At 41.0% G+C, this 11,176-nt stretch overlaps 1 protein-coding gene across 2 annotated transcripts; it reads left to right on the top strand.

Moving 5' to 3' along the window:
- Positions 1–1,379: 1,379 nt before the first annotated feature.
- On the top strand, positions 1,380–10,795 carry LOC132826930 (islet amyloid polypeptide). 2 transcript variants are annotated; one of them, XM_060843235.1, is made up of 4 exons: positions 1,380–1,440; positions 2,155–2,253; positions 5,328–5,462; positions 10,537–10,795. In XM_060843235.1, exons 2-4 carry the CDS (start codon positions 2,168–2,170, stop codon positions 10,724–10,726), a joined length of 411 nt encoding a protein of 136 aa, XP_060699218.1. In that variant the 5' UTR covers positions 1,380–1,440; positions 2,155–2,167; the 3' UTR covers positions 10,727–10,795. The 2 variants fall into 2 exon arrangements, with proteins under 2 accessions (XP_060699218.1, XP_060699217.1); XM_060843234.1 differs by having other exon boundaries at positions 1,414–1,673.
- The last annotated feature ends 381 nt before the right edge of the window (positions 10,796–11,176 follow it).

An 11,176-nucleotide genomic window follows, 5' to 3' on the forward strand; every position in this document is an offset into this window, starting at 1 on the left:
TTCTTTTCTCACTAAGACAGGCCTTTCAATTTGTTTCTTTTCGTCCTCATTTTCTCTGCCTTGTTTAAAAACTCTGAAACAAAAACAGAAATTACTGGAAAAGCTCCACAGGTCTGGCAGCATCTGCGGAGAGAAATCAGAGTTAACGTGATACTTCGTATGACTTCTGAGCTCTGATGGAGGGTCACTCAAACGGCACAGTGGGCGTGCACAGTGGCGCAGTGGTTAGCACTGCTCCCTCACAGTGCCAGAGACCCGGGTCCAATTCCCGACTCAGGCGACTGACTGTGTGGAGTTTGTACATTCCCCCCGTGTCTGCGTGGGTTTGCTCCGTTTTCCTCCCACAGTCCAAAGATGTGCAGGTTAGATGAATTGGCCATGCTAAATTGCCCGTGGTGTTAGGTAAAGGGGAATGGGTGGGTTGTGCTTTGGTGGGTCGGTGTGGACTTGTTGGGCCGAACTGTAAGTAATCTAAACCTGAAACGTTCACTCTGCTTTCTCTCCACAGATGCTGCCAGACCTGCTGAGTTTTTCCCAGCAATTTCTTTTTTTGTTTCTGATGTACAGCATCTGTAGTTCTTTTCATTTAAAAATTCTTATGTCTCTAAGCATCCCCAATTCTGAAAAAAAGAGTTATTGATCTAAAATATTAATTCTGTTGCTCTCTCTTTAGATGCTGGGCATTTCCAAATGTTTTCATTTGGATTGATATATAACTGCCTTTGCAATCCCACACCCTATTCCTGGAATAATGCTGATGGATTTGGGAAAGAGGTTTTAGGAGCATGCTCCATGGTCTAGAATATTGACATTTCAGAGCTGAATGGGAAACGTTGACTGAGCGATGGTACAGTGAAGCACCAAAGACCAGGGGGGAAAATAAAGCTTGCGTGCTTGCCACTACAGCATTGTTAACATGGCACTGAACAAAACCACAGAGTGGTTGTCAGGTTTCTACTGACTGTGTTCCCATCACCTTCTCAATGAGACCTTGCATTAATTTTCACTCTTCATAGTTTTCTGTTGTTGACTGCAGGGTGATAGTGAAGCATCTCCATGGTCTTTGGAGTCAGGACAAAGGGCAACTTGAAAGGCCTCTCAGGACAACTGGAGAAAACAATGGGTTCTCACTGCAGTGGAACAGAAAGGACAGCAACTGAGCCACTTGTCTGAAGTACTCCTGAAAAAACACAAAGACTTGTTTGGCTGATTCAGAAGAGTTGGCCTCTTAGCTGATGTGGCACCGCCCATGAAAGTGGCTGTTGGTAATAAGCTGCAGGATTGCAAAGTGACTGATGTCTTTTACAGATTGCTCTATTTTGGACTGACGCAGTGGCAATACCTATCTGTAGGCGCTGATGTTGATGAGTTGACGCCTGGCTTGTGCCCGGGGCATTGACCCAATTGCCTGCATTTATGTCTGGGGAGGAATTGATCAAAGTGAGTATTCCTATCCCTGGAATATCTCCACAGCAAGCTGACGTCAAAAAACAACATTGAGAGGTGCAGGGCTTTATAAGAGCCGAGAGCGGCTCGTCAGCAATAAGAAACAAAGACAAAAGAGGCAAAAAGCAACACACTGTCGAGGGAGAACAGCCATCTGCAGGACTGTCTGAATCCCCGGTGATCCCATTAGCAGGGATAGAATAGCCGAAGCACTTGAACTATTTCAAGTAAGTTTCCAACTTTCTAATCGAAATTGTTCCCTATTTCAACCTCAACTCGAGCCCTTAATCTGGATGTTTTCTCTCCTTAAGGAGGGTTGAATGAATATAATTTTCCATCACTTTTCCTTTTAACTGTGAAGAGGTGACCCTGCCTTTACATTACAAAGTGACAATAATTAGTTTAAGTTCACCTGTAAATGTCCTTGAATTTGTTTACCGGAAAGTTAGTTTTAATTATAATGGTTGGTTTTGTGTTCAATGGGATGTTTTCTGTTTTGCAAATCTGACCATTATTGTGGGCTCAGGGGGATTGTTTTGCATTCGGAGCAACTGATGCAAAAAGGCAAGAAAGGGAGGGGAGTGGGGTCAGAGTGGGTGCTGAACCCCCTGGTTCATCGGTGTCTCGGTAACTTCGAACCGTCACGGAACCGTTGCAGCAGATTGAAGTGTGAAAAAGGTACAAGTTTGTCTTTGTGTTTGTTTGCAGGTACCAAGCAGTCATGCCCTGTCTGAAACTCTGCACCTTCCTGCTTATAGCCACGCTGTCCCTGAGCGCTTTGGACGGATTCCAAGCTGCCCCGAGTAGGTCTGTGTGAGAACCAGCTTCCTTCTAAAACCTTCTTTGCCAGTTCCGTTTTTTGTTTTTGTCTGCTGAGTGAAGTTTTGATTGGTGATGTTCCATTGGAACCGCTACACTGTACTTCGTAATGTGCGACTGATTGCCTCAAATTTCTCTTGTAATCCATAAATTTGAGGTTGATCATTTTCTCGTTAGTAATTCAACTTACCAAGAAAATAAAGAGGATGTAGGAATTTGACAGCGAGGAAACTTTATTCACTGAAACCACTCGAGATCAAAAGTTTTGGAAAGCATGGTGTTATAGGTTTTTTTTTGTTCGGACATGCTGTTACACATCTCTGGAGCAACTCAGACCTCCTGGTTCAGAGGTAGGGACACTACCACTGTGCCACAAGAGACCAGCATGGTGTTATAATGTTGATACGGTACAGCTGTTTATATGTTATCTTTTAACTGTTGCAGTACAGACTCCAACGCTCTTTCACTATATAGTATGAGACCAACAACAAGATCCTTTGTAGAGCATATGAATTTGTCATTAGGAAGAATTGGTGCAATTTGTTTTGTTGTAACCTTTGAGTACAGGGACAGTTTTAAATCCTTTCAGCATCTGCCTCATTATTAATTATGAGAAAGTGAGGACTGCAGATATTGGAGATCAGAGGAGAGTGTGGTGCTGGAAAAGCACAGCAGGTCAGGAGCAGGAAAATTCTCCTGCTGCTCAGATGCTGCCTGACCTATTGTGCTTTTCCAGCACCACACTCTCAACCCATTGTTAATTATGCCAGTCTGGCTCAATTTGGAGAGTAGTAAATTAGTTTTAATGTTTACTCCAGCCAGTTCAGTCCCTAACCTAGGCTGACACTCCTGTACACGAATTGAGGGAGTGCTTGACAACTCATTGGAGCCCATTTGGTCCATTCTTCAAATGAGCGACTCACCTGGAGTCACTACCCCAGTAGCCTTCTCCTTGTAATGCTGCACTTTCCTGATCATTGTCTATCTCTCCTTTTGAAAGGATCAATTAAAGTACAAAAGGAGACATAAGGACACATGGTCAGACGCTTGCTTAGAGAAGTAGTTTTTAAGGGTCATCTTAGGGGGAGAAAGGGAGGCAGAAAGGAGAGACATTCCAGAACTCACAGGCATAGCAGCAAAAATCATTGGTATCAATGGTGATGACATTCAAATCAGAGAAGTGCAAAATGCAAGAAATAAAGGGACAAGAGAAGATAAGTAAAGTTTGTAGAATTTTATAGGAATAGACCACATTAATCCATTATCTGAATAAATAGCCCCTGGGTCTTGATTACACATTGAAGTGGTTGGAGCTTAGGCGATGCAACACATCTGCAGTTTTGTTTTTCTTTAGTTACGTGTGCTCACTCAATTCACTGATTAGATGGGAAATCAGACTGGGCAGCACTGAAAGAAAAAAAAAATGCGTTTTTATAGCACCGATCAGTACTTCAAGGCAAACAAAGTGTTCAAAAATTAAACAGCCCGTTTACAACCAGAAAATGTCCTACATTCGGCAATGAAATAGCTGATCAGGTAACCTACTATAGTTCATTATCACATTTGGATAGAGTGCACACTGGTGAAGTGCCATGAGATATTGTGGTATGTTAAAGGTGCTCATATAAATGCATGCTGTTCTAATGCTATTGCACAGCCTTATTCAATTTAAGCATTTGTCCAAAGAAATGAAACAGGGACAATTTTAAATCCTTGCAGAGTCTGCCTCCTTGTTAATTAGGAGAAAGTGAGGACTGCAGATGCTGGAGATCAAAGTCAAGAGTGTGGTGCTGGAAAAGCACAGCAGGTTAGGGAGCATCCGAGGAGCAGGACAATTCTCCTACTGCTCGGATGCTGCCTGATCTGCTGTGCCTTTCCAGCACCACACTCCCGACTCATTGTTAATTATGCCAGTCTCGCTCAATTTGGAGAGTAGTAAAGTAGTTTTAATGTTTACTCCAGCCAGTTCAGTCCCTAACCTAGGCTGGCACTCCTGTGGACGAATTGAGGGAGTGGTTGACACCTCATTGGAGCCCATTTGGTCCATTCTTCAGATGAGCAACTCACCCAGTGTCACTACCTGAAAGTACAGGATATACCTTAAGTTCATGCACATTATTGAAAAACCAGGTCCTAGCACAGGCCATACTTGTAGGTAACGCATAAGAACTCAAACATCACTGAATATGTGCATCTAAGTAGCAGAAATCGCCAGTGACAGAAGTTGGATGGGTCAATAGGTCGGTCATCATTGAATTTAATTGAGTAATTCTTTGAGGAGTCAAGGATAAATTTGTGGTGAGTCAGAATGGGGAAATTAGGAGATTACTTTGCAACCTGTCTACTTTTTTCTGCTCTGCAATTGCACTTAACAGGATGAAGTGTCTTCTAAAAATGTTTGAGCTGATGAAAAGATATTGAATATGCTGTTGCAAATTTTTGAGTTCCATTCAACGGTAATGAGAAACTTTCTTAATTTAGTCCAGTGTGTGATCACAATGCTTTGTGTGGTGCTGAACAATCTGGTGAAAAAAAAATTGACATTGGTGTGTCACACTGTTCAAGTAAGAACAACTATTAAGCCGATAATGCTTTTAACACAGTGGAATATCACAAGGCACTTTGCAGGAGCTTAGTTAGGGAAAAATTGACCCTGACTCAAAGAAGGTGATGTTAGAATAGGTGATCAAATGCTATTGGCAGCACATTAAGAGAGGGGAAAGAGACTTCACAACGGGCTAGAAATGGATGAACACTGAGTTCTCAGAGGAGCCTTAGAGCTGAAACAAAAGTTACAGAGAAATCTGGAGTGGTGTAGTCATGAAAGGATTTGAACATGACCAAGGTAAGAAATTCAAAACTTGAGGTGTCAGTGGACTGAGAACACAAAGGTGATGGTTAGCAGGGCTGGCTGCAGTGTAGAGGATGGGCTGCTGAGTTATGGTTGAGTTAAACTTTATGATGAGTGGAAGCCAGGCAAGAGAATACTGGATGTAATAAAATAAACCAAAGGACTTGTTAATGCTTTTTCTGACCATTATTATTGTTTCTCACTAAACCAGATACCCTGCACTTTCTAGAAGCCAAGGTGCTGTGTCCCCTGAGTTTGGCTCCTGGTTGGTTCCAGCAGTGAAGAAGAGGACATTCATGGGCTTATCAGCAGCTTTACCTGAGGAAGATCTTCTCAATGCAAAAAGGTACGAATGAGCACACATCACCTGAATTAGCTCAAATAGCTGGCTTGATTCCACCATGTAATATTCTGACCACATGATATAATATGGAAAAAGCTGTTTGTTTTGAAAATCCAAGATGGCGAACAGAACATGCAAATCACTTAACATTAGAGAGAAGACAGCTTAATATTTTAGTTGTACACCCATTATCATAACTGAAGACGATGGAAGGTATAAAAACATTTTAGTAAGTTTAAAAACAAAGAGAGGGGAGAGAATGTTAACAGTATACTGAACACAATTCTGGTCTCCCTGTTACATGAAGGTGAAGAAGCATTGAGGTACAGGAAAGATGATATCAGAACTAAAAAAAACCTAGAACTTCCTGGAACAAGGAGTCTCAAATGAAGCTTAAAAACTGAATAGAAAAGTTGATTGAAGGGCTCATGCCCGAAACATCGATTCTCCTGCTCCTCAGATGCTGCCTGGCCTGCTGTGCTTTTCCAGCACCAAACTCTCAACTCTGACCTCCAGCATCTGCAGTCCTCACTTTCTCCCAGTTGATTGAATAACTTGCTACTGTGCTTTACTTTCAATGGAGAGAATACTGATTTATAAAGTCAAAGCAATTGAGGAAGCCAATATCGTGTTCAATCATTATTGTATTTGATCAATTCTCAGAGGGATTGGTTAGCTTTGATGACTGAACAGCTAAACATAGAAACATGGGAGGAGGAGTAGACCATTCAACCCCTTAAGTCTGCTTTACCATCCATTGTGATTATGACCAATTATCAAGCTCAATACACTATCCTAACCTCCTCCATATTCCATATCCAACAAGAGCAATATCTACCTCTTTCTTAAAAGCACAATGTTTTGTCATCAACTGCTTTCTGTGATAGTGAATTCCATAGGATCAACATTCGCTGGTTGAAGAAACATCTCCTTATCTCAGTCCTAAAAGATTAACACTTTATCCTCAAACTATGCAAAGTGACACCAACAGTGTAAGCTCAGTTTCTGTACTGGTCTGGTTAATACGAAGTGCCTCAACTCAACCTGAGGTATGGTGACTGTCAGCTTAAACTCACCACTAGCTATCTCTGTTCAATAGTAAAACAGCACCTGGGCTGTAGTGATATTCACTTAAGCACTAAATTTATTTCTGACCAGAAAGCAGTGTATCACATGTCTGCCATTTAAATTTGAGAGATAAAGTGTTTCCATTCTTGAAAATGAAACAGGAACATTTATGTATTTCTGCCTCATCTATTAGAGCTCCTATTTTCTGGTTTTCATCATCTAATATTAATATTAATTATCTTTCCAAGGTTACAACGCAAATTCCAAACCTTATTCACAAACAATGATCACACACATGAGGATAATGCTGCCAATGTTGGAAATCTGAAATAAGAGCAGAGAATGGTGAAAATACTTAGCAGGTTGGGCAATTTCTGAAGAGAAAGAAACACAGTTAGCATTTCAGGTTAATGACTTTTTGTCAGCACACAATAATCAGTTCAGATCTTTAAATTCTACTCCATGAATGTAGTGCAAATCCACATAAAAACAACTTAAAATTTATGGTGAAGGAACTGAATGCTGATGACTAACAAGATATTAATAGAGATTTATTATAACATTGATTCAGTCATTTGCTTATGATATAACACTGAGTACAGTGGGGACAGCAGATTTGTATTTTTAGCTTGGTGCTGCATTTTAATGATACTTGAGACAAATTAAGGGACACTGAAGGCATTGACTCTTAGATGTTCATTTCAATGAATGATGATGGTGGTGCATTCCAGTTCACTGAGGGAGTCTACGTTGCTGTGGCAACATGCCCATGCATTGTTGTAGTCCAGAGCTAGGGATAGTAATTTGTATAGGCTTTAAGTTTCTTCCATCACATGACTGACCAGGAACCTCTGTCACTCTCACCTCCTGCTATTAGCACTTGTTGGAAGGACTTGCAGGGTTGACACTCAACCTGTTTGGCAACATTCTGAATGTACCTTCCTTACTCCTCAAGTCCTGGGGGCAGAATGGAATCCATACCCTGTAGCTCAGAGGTGGGAAGGCTAACCATTGCACTGCAATACTTCATTTTACAGAATATTGGATCACTTTAAAAGTCAACTTCTAACTTAAAGCTGTTTTAGTCCTTTCAAATTGTACTACTGACGTGAGAAATGTGCACGGGCTGGACATTCCTTGGAAAGGCAGTCTTACACGCCAACCCCTCCATTTTTCACAAAATAAGGGAGCTGCACATTTCTAAGAGGAGACTCCACTCAGATCTTCCTCAGAACAGTGAAGCCATCAGTTCTTTTGTCGCAGAGAACTCATTGGAAGGCACATCACAGCAGTCATCTTCGGTATTCTGCAATTTAAAGGTCCTGACAACCATGTTGACAGCCACTGTCAAATCACTAAGTACATCTGAGGGTAGGATACCCAATAGGCAGGGTACCTGGCATCTAGGGTGCCAGTTGGATAGCGTGCTATCTGAGTCAGGGGTAGGGGTCCAGGTGGGTAAGCTGCCAAGTGGAAAGGGGTCCGGGTGCCAAGACAGTAGGACGCAAAGTAGCAAGGTAAGTCTTTAGGGTTGGCTTGGTGGATGGGAGATACTGGATCCAGCCAGCTTCAGGATCAGTGGTGGGTAGGGTGACATCAGGTCACATACAGCAGGAGTGGTAAAGGTGGTCAGGTTGGGTCCGGTCCGGTCCAGTCCAGCAGGCAGGGATTTGGTGGGAGAAAGTCAGGGTCTGGTGGGTGAGGGAGGTGTATTTGGGAGTCTGCGAGGTAAGTATGGGGTCTGTTGGGATAGCTAGTTCTTCAGGGTCAAACTCATAATGTCGAACTTTTCTTGTGTAAAGTTTGTTTAAGTTTAACCGAACCCTCCAAAGTCTCTGGTTTAAATGGAGACTCTTGGAGGGTTCCAGCAGAGTCTTCAGTTTCCTGGGAAATTCTTTCAGGGTTATGCGATAGTGGGGACTCTGCAAGGTCCCCATACATAATACTTATTTACACTGGAATAATGAGTATCCAGGCAGTGGAAAATCCTGGCCATGATTTACTTTGTCTAGCACTAGTCATCGTATCATCCGATCATGAATGATGATTCCCAGTCTCACTTCCAGGATAGGATTTGAACTTTATACTTTAGGGAGGTGATGTGCGAAAGCATATAAGAAATGTGCTATCGTGGTACAGGGCAGGGTCTGGCAATCATGGTGACTATCATATTGCTTTATTGCAAGAAATATTCCATTTCCAAGATTGTCTTTACTGGGAATCAGTAAAATCAGGGAAGTAAAATATTTCTGAGGAGGTCGATTGTAAAAAGAAACTGTAATCTACTGATGATATGAGGCATTCAATGTATGGTTCATTACCAACAATGTTAAAAGAATTGTGAAGCCAGATCAAGAATGCATGCTAAAAGGGGTCATACCAAACTGTGGTGCTCTGTTGGACCACAGTCTGTAGTCATCACAGAGAAGAGGCATTGGATTGATCCCTCATTTCAAAGCCTGATTGATGCATTCAGATGTATAATATAAAAAGCAAATATCTAATTGGCGACTGTATTGTACTGTGAAGATGTACAGAAAAGCTAAATTCAATTCAGATAATTATTTAAAACTACATTGTAAAAGAAAACAAAGGCAGAAGGAGCTGCAGATTCAGGTTAACAAAAGACATATTTGGGATTTACCTTGGGAAGTTCATAACACAATAGTACTGGATACTCTCAGATAGATTACAAGAAGCAGAAAAGACTGGATATGCTTAAGAAGCAATGTCAAAAAGAGGGACACTTGCACCTTTCAAATTAACTGAAATGAAATGAAATGAAGGGCCTTTAATGCATAATTATCTTGTGATTTGATCATCAAAGGAATATCAGACTGTGATATAGATAACTTGGTGGAAAATGTGTTCATGTCTCAGAGCTGCTAATGACTGAAGCCTCTGTCAATTTTGAGTCCAATTATAAATGAATTTTTCGACAAAAAGGACAGTGTCTCATGTGGCAGCAGGGGACTGATCATTTTAACCCATTTTTGGGCACCTCACAGAGGACAATGTCATGGGATTTGTAGGAAATGCAACAGACTAGATTTTCAGCTGAAGGTACGTGTAGTAGTATTTGTGACAATGGAAACAATAGTGATTCAAACATTAGTTTTGAAATACCAGCTCGTATTTTAGCATCTAAATCAGTAGGAATAAATTTTATTCTAGAACATCCAAACCAGATCTAACTGCATTATACTAATTCTTTTACAACGCTCTTATGTTGCCATAAGTGGACTAACCTAAGCATCAGGCACTGGTTTCCAGGACAGAAACTAAGTGGAAATAATCTCAGCTAATATTGTCTTGGAAGACCTGCAGGATTCATTCTAGATTCCTAATATCTTTCATCCTGTATTATTCTCAACAATGTTTCCCCAATGCAACTGTGGTGGTATTTTGTATTACAGCGTGACTTGCCTATTTGATTTATAGTTTCATAGTGCAGAACTACTCGTGTTGCTGGTTGGTTGGTTATCTTTCCAAAACATTTTCCCTCATAAAAGATCTGTACGCAGGATCAGGAAAGTTGTCTGTATCACAAAACTAAATCAAGAAACATTTTTACTGCTGAATGGATGTTACAAGTCTAGAATTCTTTCCCCAGAAAGTTGGGGTAACTGGAGCTTTCACTTAGATTTGTGGGGATCTTTTGTTGTTTGGTCAGGGTTTTAGAGGGAATGGTACAAAGACAAGGAAATAGATGTACAGATCAACGCATGAGTAAACTGAATGACCAAACAGGTTAGAGGTACTGAATGACCTACTCTTTATTCCCAAAAGTTCAGGTTAAACCAACACCAGTCAATTCTCTAAAGAGAGAGAAGCCTATGGTTTGCTCGGGCTATGGTGACTACTTAAATTACGCAACAGCTTCAGAATTACAATGAGATTTTTCTCATAGGATTTCTTGAAGAAGCTAAATCTTTTATCTTGCTCCTTTATCCCACAAAATGTGGCAGCCCTAACTGAGTTCCTTTGCTTATTCTCTTTTCTCTTGCAGTATACGTGTGATGAAGAGGAGGTGCAACACTGCCACTTGTGTGACGCAACGTCTGGCAGACTTCTTGAGTCGATCCAACAACAACTTGGGTGCCTTCTACTTGCCAACAAATGTGGGATCCAACACGTATGGCAAGAGAGATGCAGTGGGGCTGTACAGCAGAGAACTCTACAGTTATCTCCAACGCTAGAGCTCAGAGCAGTCCAGGGCTTTTTTTTCTTAAAATTAGAAGATTATTCCTGTAGCTCCAACATCAGTAGAGGATCATAATGCTGTTTTAGAAGTTTTAAGCAGTGATACCCTGTTTCACTGTTCCAGCTGTGGAACAACAGTATGGATTTCAGGTTCATTGCTATATGTATGAAGTTTCCTGCATGTTTTTAATTTGAAGAAACCTGCTGGTACTACATGAATTAATTGTAATAACTAAGTTATTTTGAATCGATTAAAGACGAGTATTGAGAATTTTTTTTAAAAGCAGGACAATATTTGAATTTCTGTGGAGATTCCATTGTGAGAAAAAGCATCTCATATATGTTTTCTGATAAATGAGGTGTCTGATGTGCAGAAATCAATTGTTAGGCTCAGGAATCAGCAAAATGAACTACTCCAATACATACAGATTCCATTCATTTAACTG

The sequence above is a fragment of the Hemiscyllium ocellatum genome, chromosome 23, assembly GCF_020745735.1.
Source record: "Hemiscyllium ocellatum isolate sHemOce1 chromosome 23, sHemOce1.pat.X.cur, whole genome shotgun sequence".
Lineage (NCBI taxonomy): Eukaryota > Metazoa > Chordata > Chondrichthyes > Orectolobiformes > Hemiscylliidae > Hemiscyllium > Hemiscyllium ocellatum.